At 39.5% G+C, this 22,500-nt stretch overlaps 1 protein-coding gene across 6 annotated transcripts in view; it reads right to left on the bottom strand.

Annotated features, from left to right (window-relative positions):
- Positions 1-17,760, bottom strand: part of e2f3 (E2F transcription factor 3) — a 24,947-nt gene extending 7,187 nt beyond the window's left edge. Inside the window, exons 1-7 of one of the 6 annotated variants that reach the window (XM_061882533.1) lie at positions 17,300-17,760; positions 16,271-16,436; positions 14,069-14,125; positions 8,077-8,185; positions 7,758-7,980; positions 3,170-3,301; positions 1,157-1,271 (exon numbers count right to left, since the gene is read on the bottom strand). In XM_061882533.1, coding sequence (XP_061738517.1) covers positions 1,157-1,271; positions 3,170-3,301; positions 7,758-7,980; positions 8,077-8,185; positions 14,069-14,125; positions 16,271-16,345 — 711 coding nt within the window. In that variant the 5' untranslated portion in view covers positions 16,346-16,436; positions 17,300-17,760. The remainder of the gene's footprint in view (positions 1-1,156; positions 1,272-3,169; positions 3,302-7,757; positions 7,981-8,076; positions 8,186-14,068; positions 14,126-16,270; positions 16,437-17,299) is intronic. The other 5 variants (XM_061882534.1, XM_061882532.1, XM_061882530.1 and 2 more) reach the window with 5 other exon arrangements.
- Between the last annotated feature and the right edge of the window lie 4,740 nt (positions 17,761-22,500).

Raw genomic sequence — 22,500 nt, 5'->3', positions numbered from 1 at the left:
GTGAATGCAGCTGAGATAGGCTCCAGCAACCCCGCGACCCGAACGGGACAAGCGGTAGAAAATGGATGGATGGATGAATTACCAGCAGAATTATTCATTACTTATCGTGTTAAGCAATGTCAGCTAAGATTGATCCGAGAGCCGGATGCAGTCATCAAAAGAGCCACATCTGGCTCGAGAGCCATAGGTTCCCTACCCCTGTCCTACGGTGTGTAGTGAAGCATATTTAGCTATTCCTTGTCCTCCAATGATAATGGTACATGGAAGAAAATTACTTTATTTGTCGCCATGGAAGCCAGGATTAGAGATTTAGAAATAACTACAACACTGTGGATGGATGTTAGCCACAAGCCAGCGAGTAAAGTCTTAAAGCAGCTCTTCATGAGGGTGTTTCAGTGTTATAACTTCACCTTTATCTTGACTTTTTACCAACCTCGTCACGTCCGTTGTGTCCTGAGCAAGACACTTTACCCTTGCTCCTGATGGGTGCTAGTTAGCGCCTTGCATGGCAGCTCCCGCCATCAGTGTGTGAAGTAGTGTCAAAGCGCTTTGAGTACCTTGTAGGTAGAAAAGCGCTATACAAGTACAACCCATTTATTTACATTTATATTTTACAACAAAATGCGCCCATTCTCCCTTTTCTGTCTACACACTGTGTCTACTTGTAAGTACTCTGTGTGTGTGCGCTGCCCAACATGCTCCTCTGCTGGTAAAACCAGCAATGAATCAACGTGACGATGTAATAAAAAATAAAAAATATGGCGAACCGGCACTTTTTAAACTGAGTATAGTACCGTTTTTGATTCATTAATGCAGCGATACTATACCAGTACCGGTATACTGTACAACCCTAGTACATTGTAAAATGTGGACGTACTTAGTCATTTAGATTAGTGGAAAAATTGTGTGGATAATATAAAATAAAATAAATAGGTCTGATCATCCAATTACTTTACGAACCTGTTGTACTACAATATGTTTTTTTTCCCAAACATTATTTCTTAATTAAACATTTTTGTCATTAAAAGGCATGGTACAAGATCACATTGTGCTGTTTCAGAAAGGCCATTCAGCTGATTTGCCATGAATGTGTTTTGAGATAGGAACCAAGTGAGCTGGTAAGTGAAGGTAGGGCTGCATCATGTTCAAAAAGTACCTCCATCACGTGCGGAACCTCTATTTGTGTGTCCGGGGGGCCTTTGATCACAATCACAGTCTGCTCTTTGAAGCTGGGAAGGCTTTGAATGTCCTCGTAGGTCAAGTAGGCCAATGTAAACAGCGCGGTCAAGGAAGTCTAATTAGGAATGTGCATGTGCTACAAGCAGAACAATGATGGATACTTTAAACCAGGGGTGTCAAACATGCGGCCCGTGGGCCGGAACAGGCCCGCGAACAGGTTTTATCCGGGCCGCGGGATGACTTCCCTAAGTATAAAAATGAACCTGAAATTTTAGAATGATAGAAACTGCTGTTCTATATGTGTCCACTGGATGTCGCAATAGCAATTCTTTGTATCTTTGCAGATGATGATAAAAACGAACAAAATAAACCACATGATGTTAGTGCACCAGTCGAGGAAAATTATCAAACTACTAAACCCAATTCCATATGAGTTGGGAAAATGTGTTAGATATAAATATAAACGGAATACAATGATTTTCAAATCATTTTCAACCCATATTCAGTTTGCTACAAAGACAACATATTTGATGTTCAAACTGATAAACTTATTTTTTGGGCAAATAATCAATAACTTTTGAATTTGATGCCAACCAAACGTGACAAAGAAGTTGGGAAAGGTGGCAATAAATACTGATAAAGTTGAAGAATGCTCATCAAACACTCATTTGGAACATCCCACAGGTGTGCAGGCTAATCGGGAAAAGGTGGGTGCCATGATTGGGTATAAAAACAGCTTCTAAAAAAATGCTCAGTCTTTCACAAGAAAGGATGGGGCGAGGTACACCCCTTTGCCTACAACTGCGTGAGCAAATAGTCAAAACAGTTTAAGAAAAACGTTTCTCAAAGTGCAATTGCAAGAAATTTTGGGATTTCAACATCTACGGTCCATGATATCATCAAAAGGTTCAGAGAATCTGGAGAAATCACTCCACTTAAACGTTACGGCTTGCAGTCCAGACCTGTCTCCCATGGAAAATGTGTGGCGCATAATGAAGCGTGAAATACGACAGCGGAGACCCCGGACTGTTGAACAACTGAAGCTCTACATAAAACAAGAATGGGAAAGAATTCCACTTTCAAAGCTTCAACAATTATTTTCCTCAGTTCCCAAACGTTTATTGAGTGTTGTTAAAAGAAAAGGTGATGTAACACAGTGGTGAACATGCCCTTTCCCAACTACTTTAACAGGCGTTGCAGCCATGAAATTCTAAGTTAACAATTATTTGCAAAAAAAAATAAAGTTTATGAGGTTGAACAACAAATATTTTTTCTTTATAGTGCATTCATTTGAATATAGGTTGAAAATTATTTGCAAATCATTGTATTCCGTTTATATTTACATCTAACACAATTTCCCAACTCATATGGAAAAGGGGTTTGTACATAAATAACATCCTTTAATTGGATTTTGATATCATTTTTTTATCTTGATCTCAGGATTCTACGAACATTGCTGTCATGTTGAGTAAAAAAAAAACTTTTGTGTTTGGAAACCATACAAAAGCATAGGTTTCTAGTAAAACTCACAAAGATATATTATTTAAGGCGGTATTAGACATATTGCATGTTTTGTTTAAAAGTTCTGTTTAAATAACTGTCATAATGAGTATGACAGTTACACTCCAACATTATCACATAATTTATTCAAAAAATATAAATAACGACAAATAAGTATGTATACTATTAAAAATAAAGTATGTATTCTATTAACTGCAACAAGTAATTGTAAAAAAAAAACAAAAAAAAAACAACATTATGATTTGTACAATTTCAGAATGTGCTTGTTCTTTTTTTAAACACAGAAAACCATCTTAAATTGTCTTTATTTTTGAGTTATCGTGCCGTGGTTTTACCAGTCCGTCCCAGTTGGGAGTACATTTTTCTCCATGTGGCCCCCCCATCTAAAGTGAGTTTGACACCCCTACTTTAAACAAACATGTGATCAAATTAAGGATGTAAAAAAAAAAAAAAAATGACAAAAGGATATCTGGCGTTTTGCTCTTCCAAACACAAGCGATGAATGTCACGGGTGTAAGTCCTGATCAGCCCATCCAGGACCCTCTCTTCTTCAGAAAGCTGTTTCAGCACTTGCCCTGCGTTCTCGTTCAGCCACCCGCCCCTGTGGACACACCACAACACCTCATTGCACAGGGGGCCTGATTTACTCAAGGTTTGCGTGTACTAAAAAACGTGCAAACCTGATAGCACACGCAAAGCTGATTGCGTCTGTTAATATGCAAAGTACATGCTGATCATCAAAATGCAAAACGATGCAAATGTCCTTATTCAGCACACGCAATGTGATTTATCAACACTCATTACTCAGCACAAGTTAGCGTTTTATTTGGCAGGTGTCAGAAGGACGAGCAAACTGACAGTTCCACACACGGCTGCAGGATCGGTGCTAAGTTAGTGATGTGCAGATCGATACCAGATCTTTATGCTCTAATATCAATTCTTAAAATTTAAATATTTTGATGCATTAGGTCAGGGGTGTCTTAACTTTTTCCACCAAGGGCCGCAGACAGAAATGTCAAAATAATGCGGGGGGCCAAATTTATATTTTTTTTATTTAAAAAAATGCTAAAAATAGATATTACATATATTTAAAGACATAGTTTTGTGTCAGCTGTGTATTACAGGTGATTAAGTACATTATTGCTTTCGGTCCCCTAGAGGGGGGTTGCCCACATCTGAGGTCCTCTCCAAGGTTTCTCATAGTCAGCATTGTCACTGGCGTCCCACTGGATGTGAGTTTTCCTTGCCCTTTTGTGGGTTCTTCCGAGGATGTCGTAGTCGTAATGGTTTGTAGTGAAGTGAAGTGAAGTGAATTAAATTTATATAGCGTTTTTTCTCGAGTGACTCAAAGCGCTTTACATAGTGAAACCCAATATCTAAGTTACATTTAAACCAGTGTGGGTGGCACTGGGAGCAGGTGGGTAAAGTGTCTTGCCCAAGGACACAACGGCATTGACTAGGATGGCGGAAGCGGGAATCGAACCTGCAACCCTCAAGTTGCTGGCAAGGCCACTCTACCAACCGAGCTATGCCGCCCCACATAGACATTTGTGATTTAGGGCTATATAGATAAACATTGATTGACTGATTGATTATCTAATACGAATTACAACATTTCACCTTTTTCTAATTACATACCAATTTTAAAGCTAATTTTTCTTACATTTTTAGTATTTTTTTTTCCATGTAGAATAAAATAAAAATATTAATAATAATAATATGATTGTGTAACTGAAAAACCTGTATGCAAATATTAATGTTTAGTTACATATTCAACAATATTTATTTTTATTAAAACCTTTTAAGGCCCAAGCTGTTTGTTTATATGCTCTTTTTATATTTCCTTGCTATTTGGGCTTATTGGACCCTAATTAGAATAAAAACTAAGAATCATCTTTTGATATGATGCACTTAGTCCATAAGTACACAAACGTGTACTTCATGTTTAGTGACATGCTAATTCTTATTTTTACACTTTTTTTTCCAAATTCCATTGTATGCTATACTCTTCTGTCCACATAAGCGGCCATAGCACCCCAATTAAGTAGAGTACACATATTTGGAAATAAGAGCTAAAAGGTGCTGTCCACGCATGTGGCCATTGAGCCTTTAATGAATTAAAAAGGTAGTATTAACTAACTTAAACTTTGTTAATATTTTAAGTATTTTGGGTCATTTTGGTAGACTTGACAGGTGTGCCTGATTGGCCACACCTGTCAGAACAGCTGCTAGGCAACGTCACAGTGGTCAGGTGACCCATCTAAAGAAGACTGCAGACAGTGAAAACATGCCAGGTAAAGATTCCATCTAATATACCGAATATATGGTCCGGTTCCAAGAAAATTGTAAAAAGTAAATGACTGAGAAGACATAATGAACCTCTTTGAGAAAATAACTAAAGTCAGCGCTCCTTTTAAATGTTGTGTTTCAACTTCGATGCTAATGCAAGTCATATTTCTTTATTTTCTTCTTCGGGGCTGCACTTCCGGCTGTCTAAGGGGATGAGACAACGTCATTGAACATTAATCGAAAGTTGGGAACGTGTCTGCGCTGCTGACCTCTCTCCGCTTGAGATGGTCTCCTGCTGGCCCCACTATGGACTGGACTCTCACTATTATGTTGGATCCACTATGGACTGGACTCTCACACTTTTATGTCAGATCCACTATGGACTGGACTCTCACACTATTATGTTAGATCCACTATGGACTGGACTCTCACTATTATGTTGGATCCACTATGGACTGGACTCTCACTATTATGTTGGATCCACTATGGACTGGACTCTCACACTTTTACGTCAGATCCACTATGGACTGGACTCTCTCACTATTATGTTAGATCCACCATGGACTGGACTCTCACAATATTATGTTAGATCCACTCGACGTCCATTGCACCGGTCGCCCAGGGGCGGGGGTCCCCACATCTGCGGTCCCCTCCAAGGTTTCTCATTGTCATCCCATTGGGTTGAGTTATTCCTTGCCCTGATGTGGGATCTGAGCATGTGGTTGGGGCTTGTGCAGCCCTTTGAGACACTTGTGATTTCTGGCTATACAGGTGCTGGTCATATTATTAGAATATCATGAAAAAGTTGATTTATTTCATTAATTCCATTTACAAAGTCAAACTTGTAGAATGTATACATTCATTCCAAACAGACTGATACATTTCAAGTGTTTTTTGCCAAAAAGGAGATGATTATAGCTGACAACCAATGAAAACCCTAATTCAACATCTCAGAAAATTAGAATATGGTGAAAAGGTCAGATATTGAAGACACCTGGTGCCACACTCTAATTAGCTAACTAACTCAAAACACCTGGAAAAGCCTTTAAATGGTCTCTCGTTTTGATTCTGTATGACACAATCATGGGGAAGACTGCTGACTTGACAACCGTCCAAAAGATGACCATTGATAGTTTAAAGAAGGAGGGCAAGACACAAAAGGTCATTGCCAAAGAGGTTGGATGTTCCCAGAGCTCTGTGTCCAGGCACATTAATAGAGAGGCGAAGGGAAGACAAAGATGTGGTAAAAAAAAAATTGTACAAGCAAGAGGGATAACCGCGCCCTGGAGAGGATTGTCAAAACCGATTCAAAAATGTGGGGGGGATCCACAAAGAGTGGACTGCAGCTGGAGTTAGTGCTTCAAGAACCACCACGCACCGACATATGCAAGATATGGGCTTCAGCTGTCGCATTCCTTGTGTAAAGCCACTCTTGAATAAGAGACAACGTCAAAAGCGTCTCGCCTGGGCTCAAGATAAAAAGGACTGGACTGCTGCTGAGTGGTCCAAAGTTATGTTTTCAGATGAAAGTACATTTTGTATCTCCTTTGGAAATCAAGGTCCCAGAGTCTGGAGGAAGACAGGAGAGGCACAGAATCCACGTTGCCTGAAGTCCAGTGTCAAATTTCCACACTAAGTAATGGTGTGGGGTGCCTGAAGTCCAGTGTCAAATTTCCACAATCGGTAATGGTCTGGGGTGCCATGTCATTTGCTGGTGTTGGTCCACTGTGTTTCCTTAGGTCTAGGGTCAATGCAGCAGTCTACCAGGAAGTTTTAGAACACTTTATGCTGCCTGCTGCGGACCAATTTTATGGAGGTGAAGATTTCATTTTCCAACATGACTTGGCACCTGCACACAGTTCCAAATCTACCAGTTCCTGGTTTAAGGACCATGGTACTCCTGTTCTTGATTGGCCTGCAAACTCACCTGACCTTAACCCCATAGAAAACCTATGGGGTATTGTGAAGCGGAAGATGCGAGATGCCAGACCCAACAATGCTGAAGAGCTGAAGGCCACTATTAAAGCAACCTGGGCTCTCATAACACCTGAGGAGTGCAACAGACTGGTGGACTCCATGCCACGCCGTATTGCTGCAGCAATTCAGGCAAAAGGAGCTGCAACTAAGTATTGATTGCCGTACATGCTGAAACTTTCCATGTTCATACTTTTCAGTTGGCCCACATTTCTAAAAAAATATTTTTTGGTACTAGTCGTAACTAATATTCTAATTTTCTGAGATACTGAATTTGGGATTTTCAGTAATTGTCAGTACTAATCATCAAAATTTTAAGAAATAAACATTTCAAATATATCACTATGTGTGTAATGAATTGATATAATATGTAAGTTTCACGTTCTGAATATAATTACTGAAATAAATCAACTTTTTCATGATATTCTAATAATATGACCAGCACCTGTATAAGTAAACATTGATCGATAATTGCATGATGAGACTGACTTTCACAACGGTGGAACGGGAGGTCGCGCACGCACACACACACACACACACACACACACACACACACACACACACACACACACACACACACACACACACACACACACACACACACACACACACACACACACACACGAATTGTTTCTAACCGGATTAAACCCAGCATTGTTGCTTCCCTACTGTTTACTACTGCCCTAACTTCGACAAGAATTTCTCACCATGTTTGATGGAGGAAATATGCAAACAGCTGATCACCGTGATCCAACTGAAGTGGTGTCAATGGCCCAGCCCTACATTATACTTACATCCACTGCACGTGATTCTTATACTTCTTTTTGATGAGGAAGATCCCCTCCAAGACGTTTGTGACGTCGTAGATGCGTCTCTTGGAGGTGTTGAGTTGGCTGCAGACGACGTTAAGGTCCAAAACGCCGTCCTTCGCCCGTTGGAGCATCTTCAGAAACTTCTTCGTCAAAAAAACAAGTGAAGTGTCGATTCGTGGTCTTCTCATCCTATTATTGGCACTAACTGGGAAAAGGTTCATACGCATTAGATTTGTCATGATTGCTGCATTTGTTGTCATGAGTGCTTTTGCAATTGTGAGATACTGAGAAAAACTCGTACCTATTTTGACTTTAGGGGACGGGGGTATGGTAACCGTCTTGGGTGCGGCCGCCTCGCCATTATTCTGACAACCTGCGTCACCAACAGCTTCTCCATCCTGAATTCGCTGCTGGAATGTAGCAAATAAACATGACAACAAAAGCCTTGGGGGCAAATACCACACACATGCATGATGTCACGCTGCAGTTTTCTGTGTTGCCGAGTAGAGATGTCTGATAATGGCTTTTTTGCCATTAGCCGATATTGTCCAACTCTTAATTACCGATTCCGACATCAACCGATACCGATATATACAGTGGTGGAATTAACACATTATTATGCCTAATTTTTTTGTGATGCTCCGCTGGATGCATTCAACAATGTAACAAGGTTTTTCAAACTAAATCAACTCAAGTTGTGGACAAAAATGCCAACATGGCACTGCCATGTTTATTATTGAAGTCATTATTTGTTTTAACATGCCTCAAAACAGAAGCTTGGAATCTGGGACATGCTCTCCCTGAGAGAGCTTGAGGAGGTTGAGGTGGGCAGGGTTGAGGTGTGTGTGGGGACGGGTGGGCTAAGTGGTAGCGGAGGGTGTATATTGTACCGTCCCAGAAGAGTTAGTGCTGCAAGCGGTTCTGGGTATTTGTTCTGTTGTGTTTATATTGTGTGCGAATGTTCTCCCGGAATTTTTTTGTCATTCTTGTTTGGTGTGGGTTCACAGTGTGGCGCATATTTGCAACAGTATTACTGTTGTTTATTCGGAAACCCTCAGTGTGAGCTTGAGGAGGTTGAGGTGGGCAGGGTTGAGGTGTGTGTGGGGACGGGTGGGCTAGGTGGTAGCGGAGGGTGTATATTGTACCGTCCCGGAAGAGTTAGTGCTGCAAGAGGTTCTGGGTATTTGTTCTGTTGCGTTTATGTTGTGTGCGAATGTTCTCCCGAAATGTTTTTTGTCATTCTTGTTTGCTGTGGGCTCACAGTGTGGCGCATATTTGTAACAGTGTTAGAGTTGTTTATTCGGACACCCTCAGTGTGACCTGTATGGCTGTTGACCAAGTATGCCTTGCATTCACTTGTGTGTGTGAAAAGCCGTAGATATTATGTGACTGAACTGGCATGTAAAGGCAGTGCCTTGAAGGTTTATTGGCGCTCTGTACTTCTCCCTACGTCCGTGTACACAGCGGCGTTTTAAAAAGTCATACATTTTACTTTTAGAAACAGATACTGATCATTTTGAAACCGATAATTTCCGATATTACATTGTAAAGCATTTATCGGCCGATAATATCGGACATCTCTATTGCCGAGTGTCGGCCGGCTGCTAAGGACCTAAAAAAAAACAATGTTTGCATTAACCTTTAAAAGTTTCATTCCTATATATCATACACATTTAGATGTAATGACAGCTTACCTAAACTGGCCGTAGAAATACTATATTATTAATTTACTCTTTGAGCAAGTCATCATTGTAACTACTTCTGCTAGAAATATACACATCCAATAATGTTTTGGGGTTTTGAACCTTTAATTTTTGAACACAAAACATTTACATAAGGCACATTTAAAAGAGTATTTACTTATTATCATTAACATTATTGTTATAAGGCCCTAATATGGGCAGCAACATTATATTTTTTTCATTAGTGTCAAATTCAAAACAAATCTAAAGATCCTCTGGACAGAAAATATCTGCTCTCAACTGCTACAGAAAGTATACATTATTACTTTACACTTAAACTATTTTTTTTGTATTTTTTATTAAATCAAAAAAAAATTTTTAATCAACTTTTTCTGTGGCAGATATAGATGTACTTTCATTGGGGAATATTAACTCTTAAAAAAACAGCATTTTTACAGAGCATTGTTTTTTTATTTTTATTTTTTTTTAAAAACCCTATTCAATAGTTTGTATCAGAGCTTAAAAAAAAGTTTCACATCTGAATTGCGATTTTTATTTATAAAGATTCAAAAAATGTATTAAAAAAAAACATCTATTTTTTTTTAAATAAATATTCAGCCACGCGTACTAACTGTGTGTATACGTCAACAACCAAAAGGTTTTGTCACGTTTTGAAAATGCAATTAAAATTATTATGCCAAATTGCAAGAATCGATTTGAATCGAGAATCATGTTAAATGGAGAATCCTTTTTGAATCGAATTGTCCCCCCATGAATCTGAAATGGAAGGATTTGTGAGGCGCCAAAATATTCCTGCCTCTGGTAGGTTCGTTCAAGAATTATTGCATTTATAAGAAGAGTCCAAGAACAAAAGTATGAAAAGTTACATCAGGTGTGCCTCAGGGCTCTATCCTTGGATAACTTCTATTCCCATCAGCACTTTAAATAAAGTATAACGATGCTAATTTGAACATGTATGCAGACAACAGTGTTGTGTAGAGCAGTGTTGTTCAACCTTTTTTGGGCCAAGGCACATTTTTTGCGTTGAAAAAATGCGGAAGCACATCACCAGCAGGAATCATTAAAAAACGAAACTGAGTTGACAGTAAAAAGTCATTGTCACAATTGTTGGATGTGACTTTAAAGCATAACCAAGCATGCATCACTATAGCTCTTGTCTCTAATTTTCTTGAAGGAACTCTTCTGAAGGAATCAATAAAGTACTATCCATCTATCTATCTATCCATCCATCCATCCGTCCATCAAAGTAGGTGTAGTGTCACCACCTGTCACATCACACCCTGACTTATTTTCACTTTTTTGCTGCGTAGTGTTATACTTCTTGTCTTGCGCTCCTATTTTGGCGGCTTTTTCTGTTTTTATTTTTATTTTCCTGTAGCAGTTTCATGTCTTCCTTTGAGCGATATTTCCCTCATCTACTTTGTTTTAGCAATCAAGAATAGTTCAGCTGTTTTTATCCTTCTTTGTGGGGACATTGTTGATTGTCATGTCATGTTCGGATGTACTTTGCGGACGCCGTCTTTGCTCCACAGTAAGTCTTTGCTGTCGTCCACCATTCTGTTTTTGGTTACTTTGTAGCCAGTTCAGTTTTAGTTTCCTTATGCATAGCCTTCCCTAGGCTTCAATGCCTTTTCTTAGGGCCACTCACGTTTTAGTTATTTTTGGTTTAAGCATTACACACCTTTTTACCTGCACACTGCCTCCCGCTGTTTCCGACATGTACAAAGGAATTAGCTACCGGCTGCCACCTACTGATATGGAATAGTATTACACGGTTACTCAGCCGAGCTCTAGACAGCACTGACCACTCAACAACAACACATCATTTGCAAGGTATAATTACTGCTTTGCAAAACATATTTTTAATCCAAATAGTTGAAATGACATAATCTCCCACGGCACAACAGGCTGTATCTCACAGAACACTAGTGTCCCGCGGCACAGAGGTTGAAAAACACTGATGCAGACTACAAAACCTTCCCACGAACTCGCAATATCTTAATTCAGAGGGGCTTGTAATCAAATACAGAGTACTTTTTATGATTTAAAATTAACTCTTAACTCCAATCTCATTTTAAAAAATGGTAGAGCTTGTAAAAAGTTGTAAGAAACTACTTTCCTGTCTGTTCTAGATCATGGAGATGTATTGACATGCTTTGATTCTGTATCAACGAGCATTGTATTTTATAAAAAAAAAAAAAAAAAAAAAAAAAAACGGTCATTCTGGGGAATGAAGAACTGGTCAGTATCTTTTACTTTAGAAATCCATCTTTGGACTGCTCCCTCAGTATTGCCATCACTTTACAAAAACCAGGCCTGGCCCATTATTTTGACCAAGGGGCCAAATTTAGAGAAAAACAATGTGGCCGGTATATCTCATTTTTGGGAACACTAATACAAAACCTCACAATAATGTCCCATCAAATGCTAAAAACGTTATGACAGCCTTAAATAAAGAAAATGATTTTTAATTGTTTCTCTGAAGGATAAAACACTGAATATTGACAATGTATGAACGTCACACCCCCTTTCAAACCATATATTTTACAATCAAGCGAAACGCAACAAAAATGCAACAAACACAGCGAAATATGAACCCCACCTACAATCTGATAGATGTGATATAACACTAAGCTTTAGAACTTGAGCTGCTGTGACTTAGATTACCATAGTAACTAATTAAAATGACCATAGTAACTAGTATATCATGCAAAAGCGCAGAAACCTACTATTGAAATACTTTGTACAGTTGAAGACTTACGGTCATTAGAAAACATCACTGCATATCACAATGGCAGCTACAGTTTCCATCTCAATGATCGAAAACAAGTATTTGGGAATGTCCGGCAGGCCACATCGAAAGGCTTAACGGTCTGCACGTGGCCCCCGGGCCTCAATTTGCCCAACACTGCTGTAAACTGAGGGGCAGCAGCTATAATCTGTGTTTTCGAGACCTATTTCTGCTCTCTGAGCCGAATACTCGCACTGAGCTTTGTCAGTTTCGCATCACCATACTTTTGGGGTAACCGTCATAAAGTTTGTAAATAAAAATACTTAATATTGCTTGTTCAAGGCTCTCTTAGAAGGGAATAGAATATAATAGAAAGTACTTTATTGATCCCTGGGGAAAATTCAGCACCTCACTTCGCTCACAATAGACAATAAACACTTAGGTATTTTTTACAAGTGAATAACATAAATACAGTCTATTCTACCGCATTGTTTACATGTGAATAACATAAATACAGTCTATTATACAGCATTATTCACATGTGAATAACAAAGTCTATTTCACATCAATCTATTTTTGCTTCACTTAAATCACCAGCCTTGGCGTCACTATAGACAGCGATTTTAAACTAGATAAACAAGTCAATGGCGTTTTAAAATCGTGTTTTTATCACCTTCGTCTTTTAGTAAAAGTTAAACCATTTTTATCTTTTAACCTTTTTGAACAAGTCGTGCATGCTTTTATTTCAAGTGGCCTGGACTACTGCAATGCACTTTATGCTGGCATTAGCCAAAAAGCTCTCTCCCGGTTGCAGTTAGTCCAGAACGCGGCAGCAGGACTTTTAACAGGGGCCAGGAAACGCCAGCATATAACCCCAATTCTTCAGAGTTTGCACTGGCTCCCTGTTCATTTTAGAATTGATTTTAAAACATTGCTGTGTGTTTTTAAATCTTTACATGGACTGGCACCTCAATATATCTCGGACCTCATCCAAATTCCTGCGCGCGCTCTGAGGTCCGAGAGCCAGTTCCAGCTCGTGGTGCCCAAGACCAGACTTAAAACCAGGGGAGACCGAGCCTTCTCTGTGGTCGGCCCTAAGCTCTGGAACACTCTGCCCCTCCATGTTCAAACTGCTTCCACAGTGGAGTGTTTTAAGTCTCGTCTTAAGACCCACTTTTATTCTTTGGCTTTTAACACTACGTGAGTTGTGTGGTCCTCTGTTGTCCTCTGTGTTTTTTATACACTTTGATTTCTATTTTACTGTTTTAACTGATTTTACCCTTTAAAATAGTTTTTAATCATATTTGTTTTCATATTGTTTTTTTTATATTGGCTTTATATTTATTTTTTTGTTTTTATTCAGTCATTGGTGGAGCATAATATTGTTTTTTTAATATTGTTTTTAACATGGCTGTGCAGCACTTTGGAAACTTTATTGTTGTTTAAATGTGCTAAATAAATAAAGTGAATTGGATTGGATTGAGGTATATTTTTTTTACATGTGAATAACATAAATACAGTCTATTATACCACATGTGTTTACATGTGAATAACAAAGTCTATAATACAGAATTATTCACATGTGAATGATATAAATACAGTCTTATACAGCATTATTCACATGTGAATATAAATAAAGTCTATTATACAGCATTATTCACATGTGAATAACATAAATACAGTCTATTATACAGCATTATTCACATGTGAATAACAAAGTCTATTTCACATCAATCTATTTTTGCTACACTTAAATCAGTCTCTCATTTGCAATTGTTTGAATAATCTGCTTTATCCCCTTTATTGCATGTTTTGTTTTTGTGGATGTGTGAAGTAATATGTTATTATTGCTGCTTTACCTCTTGGTCAGGACACTTTGGCAGAAGACCTTGTAATGCCGGGGACTTTCTTTGATCCTGGTTAAAAAAGATGAATGAAGATGAGAGAAATATTCCAAGCAAAAATACATATGTCATACTACATTTTAGTAGCAAGATTTCTGCAACATTTTCCCGCGAGCTTTGAATGGGAAGAAGTATCAATGTCTGGTATGGTGGACAATTTTGCATATTTAAAGGCCAGTAATCCAGGTGGAAGTATTCCACAAATAACTCATCATTCAGTATTTTAAGTGATGCTAAATGTGATTTTTTTTTTAAGGAGAGGAGAGTCTCTTTTCTTTAACGTGAAATCCAGCTCCTGGCCAGAAGGACCACTGCACAGGACAATGGGAAGCAGGTTCTCACGTGGAATAATGTGACCAGTAGAGGTGAACATACACAGTATAGCAGTGTTTTTTAACCACTGTGCCGCGGTAGTGTGCCGTGGAAGATGATCTAATTTCACTTATTTGGGTCAAAAATATTTTTTGCAAAGAAGTAATAATAGTCTGCAAAGGATGTGTTGTTGTGGCGTGTCGGTGCTGTCTACAGCTTGGCAGAGTAACCCTGCAATACTCTTCCATATCAGTAGGTAGCAGCCAGTAGCTAATTGCTTTGTAGTTGTAAGAAACAGCGGGAGGCAGTGTGCAGGTAAAAAGGTATCTAATAGTTAAGCAAAAAATAAACAAAAGGTGAGGCATTGAAGCTTAGGGAAGGCTATGCAGAACCAAACTAAAACTGAACTGGCTACAAAGTAAACAAAAACCGAATGCTGGACGACAGCAAAGACTTACTGGGGAGCAAAGACGGCGTCCACGATGTAAATCCGAAACATGACATGACAGTCAACAATGTCCCCACTGAATAGAATAAAAACTACTGAAATATTTTTGATTGCTAAAACAAGGTAGATGCGGGGAATATCGCTCAAAGGAAGGCATGGAACTGCTACAGGAAAATACCAAAAAAAAAAAGACAAAAAGTCACCAAAATAGGAGAGGAAGACAAGCAGTAAAACAATACACAAAGGAAAACAGCAAAAAACGGTGGGATGTGACAGTACACCCACTTTGAGACAAGAGCTATATTGATACGTAGTTGGTGATGGTTTAAAGTCATATCCAACAATTGCGACAACTTTTTACTGAGTTTCGTTTTTTTAAGGAATTCTGCTGTTGGTCTGCCTCCGGATATTTTCAACGCAAAAAATGTGCCTTGGCTCAAAAAAAGTTGAACACTGCAGTATAGGGACAGGTACGTTTCACAATTGAAACAATGCAGTACCAATTCCCGCGCCCTGAGAATCAATATCGTTTTTTTTTTTTTTTTTCGGGGGACTTTTGTGTGTGTTAATAAATGTTAAAAATCTCATGTATTAATGTAACATTTTAAAATGAGCCGAGTAGGATAACAGTTTTGACTAATAGTTAGATATTGTTTTTATTATTACATTTCTAAGTCTCATTTGCAAGTATTATACAGTCCATGTTGTATGTAGTTGCAATTCCAAGACGTGAGATGGCAGTAGTGTATTCAGTCTTTGCCATGATTGCTGAATGTGTCGGTCTCGTCTCATGTTGAGACCTACAAAGTGTTTAAACTGCAAGTATTGTATTTATTACAGACCGCTGTTTGATTGTAACATGCATCTAAGTTGTAGTTCTCTATACTAAAATTTCAAATGTTGAAATTGCCATGTAAAATTGTAAATGCCGATCAATATCAGGTCTATGGTAAAGAAAATGTAAATTAGCATCAAACTAGTGCATTCTGGAAAAGTGGAGCCTTACTTTACGTTCGAGCGATTTTTATCAGGCATAATTGCTTTGTTGGCATTTAAAATTGCAACACAACCAAGAGGCAGTTTGGCTGAGTCTGCTATGAGTGGTGCTTATGTTATTGTTTCCACGCCAAGTTTTTATACTGCAACTGGACAAGATGTCTAGAGTAACAAAAGTATCGAAATATGGTACGCTTGATATAATGTGGTGTACTGACACAATTCGGCTGGTAAAAATGCTACATTTCCGACTGCATTGTGCAGAGTGTGAAATTTGGTGGAGGAGGAATTATGGTGTGGGGTAGTCTTTCAGGAGTTGGGCGTTGCCCCTTAGTTACAATGAAAGGAAATTTAAATGCTCCAGGATACCAAAACATTATAGATAATTTCATGCGGCCAACCTTGTGGTAACAGTTTGGAGTGGGTCCCTTTCTCTTCCAACATGACTGTGCACCTATGCACAAAATAAGGTCCATGACAGAGTCGGGTGTGGATCAACTTGACTGGCCTGCACAGAGTCCTAACCTGAACCCAATGGAACGCCTCACGTGACACCTCTGATGAAGGCTGCAGAAGCAAGGTAGCCAAAACTTGTCAGGTACAACACTTTACCTTACTAGCCTATAGAAATCAACCATTTATAAATAGTTAAATAGTTACCCACATACGAAAAACGAGCAGCACTCTTTGAAACAGTATGTGGGCATACTTTTATTTTGAAGTGTCTCGTTTGGTCTGTCGACGGATGTAAGGAAGCTACTTCCGGGTATGGCCAACGACTCGAGGTATTTGTCATTTATTGGTATTTTACTTGGTAAAATGTTTGATCCACATGCTGTGCATGTTATTATTTTTACATTTGTAACGTGCTTAATTTATTACAGTTTTCACGGTGAATTTGAAGGGAAAGGAAGCCTTCAAATAAATCAGTTCAAGAAAGCCATCGTGTCTGTGCTATTTGGAGGGAGTTACACTTTCTAACCTCACTAATGCCTTGCATCGTCTGTATTAGATATATAACAACGGGCGGGTGGCGGGTGTGGCTTCGATGAAATGTTGGTTCGGGTGGGTGGCGGGTGGATGACGACTTTTGTGATGCGGTTGCGGATGATATAATTGCCTATCCGCACATATATAAATCTATATATATGAAATGTATATGAAATACTCGAGTTGGTGAATTATACGCCACCCATCTTAACCACGCCCCCTGCCCCAACCACGCCTCCCCAACCCCCGAAATCGGAGGTCTCTAGGTTGGCAAGTATGTGCATACTGCTCAGTATTCAGGGGTGTGACCCTAAAAAAAATCCTGAGTAAAGTTAGCTGCAGTCACTGTCATTACAAAAACATGTACTTTAATGCATGCATTAATCAAAATGACATAAGTTTGCTGTTATTAAATGTTGTCATGCAGGTGAGTGTAATACCTGTCCGTGCAGGGGTAATGACGTGTCCTGCTCCTCTGATGACTTCTCTTCCTTCTTTACGGAGGTTGGAACATTCAACAAGGTCTTTTCCTCTGAACAGTTTACTTGGGACACCTCAGATTTAACCAGCGCGTCCTCTTCCAAGACTGCAGCTATTGCGTCACTTAGCATGCTCTTCACATGGGCCATTCCTCTGCTAGCATAACATAACATACACCGCTAGCATAGCAGCGCGACCCTCACCATTCTAAGACGGCTATCTCCACAAATAACGCAGAGATACCGTTTTACAGAGTGTATGTCCGTTTTAGACACGATGTGACGTCATCTTACCGACAAAGTGATGACTATGAAGCACAATTCTGTCTGATATTCAAACAAAACACGCAAGAAACCGAGCAGCGTACGACGTTCGTAAACGGGCGGAAGTTACATCGTGACGTATGCAATAAAACAACCAATAAGGGCTGAGATCTGGAATCACGTTACTTCCGTGTTTCACGTGCAATAAATTCAATAACTTAACTAATTAATTTTTTTTTAATGATTGCACATCAAAAGCTTGTTTCCCCTCGTAATATTAATATTAATAATTAATAATGATTGCACATCAAAAGCCCGTTTCATCCCCTAATAATACTATTATTATTAATAATTATATTAACGATTGCACACAAAAAGCCAGTCTACCCCACTAATATTAGACTTAAACTTCCTTTTTATTGTCATTTAAATTTGAACTTTACAGTACAAATAAAAACGAAATTTCGTTGCATTAGCTGTTGGTAGTGCAGGATAATAAAAAAAATCAATAAGGTGCAGATATAAATAAAAAGATTATTGTACAGCTAAATACATTGCACTTTTTCACATGTGTCCATGTTTATGGATGTATGTTATATTGTCTTTTTTATTCCAGTGAGTTAATCCATTTTGGGGGGAATTGAGGGGATAATTTAATTATCAATCAATCAATCAATGTTTACTTATATAGCCCTAAACCACTAGTGTCTCAAAGGGCTGCACAAACCACTACGACATCCTCGGTAGGCCCACATAAGGGCAAGGAAAACTCACACCCAGTGGGACATCGGTGACAATAATGACCCAGTGGGACGTCGGTGACAACGATGACTATGAGAACCTTGGAGAGGAGGAAAGCAATGGATGTCGAGCGAGTCTAACATGATACTGTGAAAGTTCAATCCATAGTGGATTCAGCACAGTCGCGAGAGTCCAGTCCTAAGCGGATCCAACACAGCAGCGAGAGTCCCGTTCACAGCGGAGCCAGCAGGAAACCATCCAAAGCGGAGGCGGATCAGCAGCGCAGAGATGTCCCCAGCCGATACACAGGCAAGCAGTACATGGCCACCGGATCGGACCGGACCCCCTCCACAAGGGAGAGTGGGACATAGAAGAAAAAGAAAAGAAACGGCAGATCAACTGGTCTAAAAAGGGAGTCTATTTAAAGGCTATAGTATACAAATTATGATGCGTTCAAGAGTCTTACGGCCTGAGGGAAGAAGTGAAGTGAAGTGAATTATATTTATATAGCGCTTTTCTCCAGTGACTCAAAGCGCTTTACATAGTGAAACCCAATATCTAAGTTACATTTAAACCAGTGTGGGTGGCACTGGGAGCAGGTGGGTAAAGTGCTTTGCCCAAGGACACAACGGCAGTGACAATGATGGCGGAAGCGGGAATCAAACCTGCAACCCTCAAGTTGCTGGCACGGCCACTCTACCAACCGAGCTATGCCGCCCCTAACTCATTAAAGCAGGCAAGCCTTTTTTTAACAACAAGCTGCAATATTTTAAAACCCTTCCGACACAAAGTCCAACTCATACAGATAATATTCCCACTAGACAAACATTCCCATCGGTAAATAAAGATCATAACGATATGTGTTACACTCGTGAATGCGCGTGTGTGTCAATGGTGCTTATGTTGTTATTTTTCACATTGGAAGAAAGGCTCTTACTTGGCGGATGATGAGATGATTGTGTGCGTGAGTGGGTTGGTACGAGTGGTGCTTCATGGCTGGATCATTGAAAACCCCCCAAATGTCCCTCTGAGGACCGCAAGCCATCTCATTTACTGCACATTTCTCCTCATTTGTCGTCCTCAACAACCACGTTTTCATGCCACGTCTGCTGGTTGGAGCTGTTACAGAACCTTGAGGTTCTGCTACGGAACCTCTTCCTAAATTCCGCCAGTGTAAACAGTCCTTGGTGGGGGTGGGAGGAGTCTTTGCAGATTTTTCTGAGCCCTGGTCAGGCAGCGGCTTTTTGCGAACTCCTGGATAGGAGGAAGAGGAGTCCTGATAATCTTTTCCGCCGTCCTCACCACTCTCTGGAGAGACTTCCAGTCTGAGGCATTGCAGGCTCCAGTCCAGACAAAGATGCCTTTGGTCAGCAGGTTCTAGTACATGGGTGTCAAACTCTGGCCCGCGGGCCAGATTTGGCCCGCCATGTGTTTTCATTTGGCCCTTGAGGCAATATCAAATTAACATTATAGCTGGCCCGCCGGTATTATACAGCGGCGGTGTCGCTGTAACACCGCCTTCACCGCTAATACTCATACTTGCTACCCCCCCCACCCCATTTTCCAAGGAGACTCCCAAATTTCAGTGCCCCACACAAAAATCACAGGGGGCAACCATTCTCCCAAACTTCTCCCGATTCCCACCTGGACAACAATATTGGGGGCGTGCCTTAAAGGCACTGCCTCAAGCTTCCTCTAAAACCTTTCGTCACGTCCGCTTTTCCTACGTAGAAACAGCATGCCAGCCTAGTCACATGATGTATGTGGCTTTTACACACACACACACACACACACGCTAATGCAATGCAAGCTTGGTCAACAGCAATACAGGTCACACTGAGGGTGGGCGTATAAACAACTTTAAGACTGTTACAAATATGCGCCACACTGTGAACCAACACTAAACGAGAATGACAAGCAAATTTCGGGAGAACACCCGCACTGCAACAGAACATAAACACAACAGAACAAATACACAGAACCCCTTGCAGTACTACCTCTTCCTGGACGCTACAATATAAACATTTATTAGCCTGTGGGAAAAAATGTATTTTGACATTTACCTAAGAAGGCTGCAAATAGAAAAGAAGCATTCAATTTCTATTTAAACTTGATTTGACATGCCATTGCTATTTTTAAATTATTAGTATTATTTGAAACTCGATTTTGCATGTCACTATAAAGTTATATAAGTCTCGCTTGTTCAATATTCAATGCAAAACTTGTTTGGGTCCCTATTAAAGGGTTAATTTGTTCAACTTTGGCCCGCGGCTTTGTTCAGTTTAAAATTTTGGCCCACTCTGTATTTGACTTTGACACCCCTGCTCTAGTGTCTCTGTAGAATGTGGTGAGAATGGGAGGGAGCTGTGCTCTTTTAAGCCGACACAAAAAGTGCGTGCAATGCTGAGCTCTTGTAGCTCCAAAGTGAAGGGACCAGGTTATATTGTCAGTGATCTGCACACCCAGGAACTTGGTGCTGCTTACTCTCTCCACCGCTGTGCCGTTGATGAAGAGTGGAGCGTGGCTGGACTGGTGCTTCCTGAAGTCAACAATGATCTCCTTGGTCTTGTCAACGTTCAGGACCAGGTTGTTGGTTCTGCACCAGTCAACCAGATGTTTCACCATCTCCCTGTAGTCCATGTCATTATTGACATGGACTACTTACTATTATTATTAATAATATTAATGATTGCACATCAAAAGACAGTTACCCCCACTAATAAGTCCCCAGCGGTAACTCATAATAACGACATAAAAAGTAATTATTGTGATAAAAAAAGGGCAAAATTCGGAGATAAATCGATAATTAGAGATAAAAAATGTCATGATTCAAAAATAACATGACATGAGAAATTTCAATTATAAGATAAAAGTAATGATTATGAGATATCAAAGTTATATAGTTGATATTAAAAAAAAATCAAAATCATGTGATAAAAAGCGATTCCACGATGAAAAATCTAAATGAGATCGTCGAAATCAGGAGACAGGTCATAAATAGGAGGAAAACAAGTCCTAATTACGATATAAAACGCCAAAAATATGACATAAGGAAATTGAAATAGGCATAATCAAGAGATTAACAAGTAATGATGAGATGAGAAATCGAAATTATGAGATAAAACAGTTATGACTATGAGATAAAAGTCAGAATTATAGTATAAAAAGCCATAATCAAGAGATAAGAGTTGAGATTATGATTTTTTTTTTTTAAAAAGAGTCATAATAATGAGATGAAAACTCATATTTATGATATAAAAAGTTGAAGTGAGATAAGAAAGTCAAAATTTTGGGATACAGAGTAAGAATTATGGAAGGCAAAATCTAAATTATGAGATAAAGTCATATTCATCAGATAAAAAGTCGAAACCATGAGATAATAGTCGAAGTTATATTAAAAAGTCAAAATAAAAATGCTTCCATCCATACAAAAAGGTCTGTCCTTAAAATGTTAAACATAAGTCTCATTTATTCATATAATTTATACATATAGTTTTTGAGTAAAAAAACTGACTGCATGGCAGCTTTGTGTTATTAAGCTCAATATTGAAATGTTTACTTGTTACATTTCACATCTTTGCTCTTTAATTCCACTTAAAATGTTTTTTGTAATACTTTTAATGTGCTGTGGGTGGTTAAAAAATGACGACCTTCGGCCTCACTTTGAACACCTCCGGTTTAAAGGGTTGATTTATGCGGATGAGGAGACAGTACTGCAGAACTGGTACTAAGCCCTGGGACGGACAAGCTTCACAGGGTCTTGGCTGAAAGAGCGGGTATCGGACACCTCGGTCTCCTAGGATGCATCCTCGCTCATCCATGCGGACTGGACACTGGCCGAGAGTTCGTGGGCGGCCGAGGGTGGAGTCGGCTCTCTTGGTTGCTTTGTTGGGTCTGCTCCTGTCTCTTGTTGTTTTGCTTTTGTGGCTGTGTGTAGAAGTAGCACTGATGGTTGCATCAGCTCTGCTCTTTTAATGTTTCCCTTTTACACACGTTTATGTGTGCTATGGCCTTAGTCTGGACCCCCTCTCCAAGAGCCCAGGCTTAGACTGAATTATTTTTTCTCACCCCCCGCCATCCCCAGCATTTACCTGTTTCTCAGCGTTTTTGTAAGGGGCGCCGGAAGTTGGCAGACCCGTTAGTCTCTCTGTAATGTT

The sequence above is a fragment of the Nerophis ophidion genome, linkage group LG21, assembly GCF_033978795.1.
Source record: "Nerophis ophidion isolate RoL-2023_Sa linkage group LG21, RoL_Noph_v1.0, whole genome shotgun sequence".
NCBI classification, from domain to species: domain Eukaryota; kingdom Metazoa; phylum Chordata; class Actinopteri; order Syngnathiformes; family Syngnathidae; genus Nerophis; species Nerophis ophidion.
Note: the sequence above shows the minus strand (reverse complement) of the source record. Positions and strands in the feature narration are given on the sequence as shown.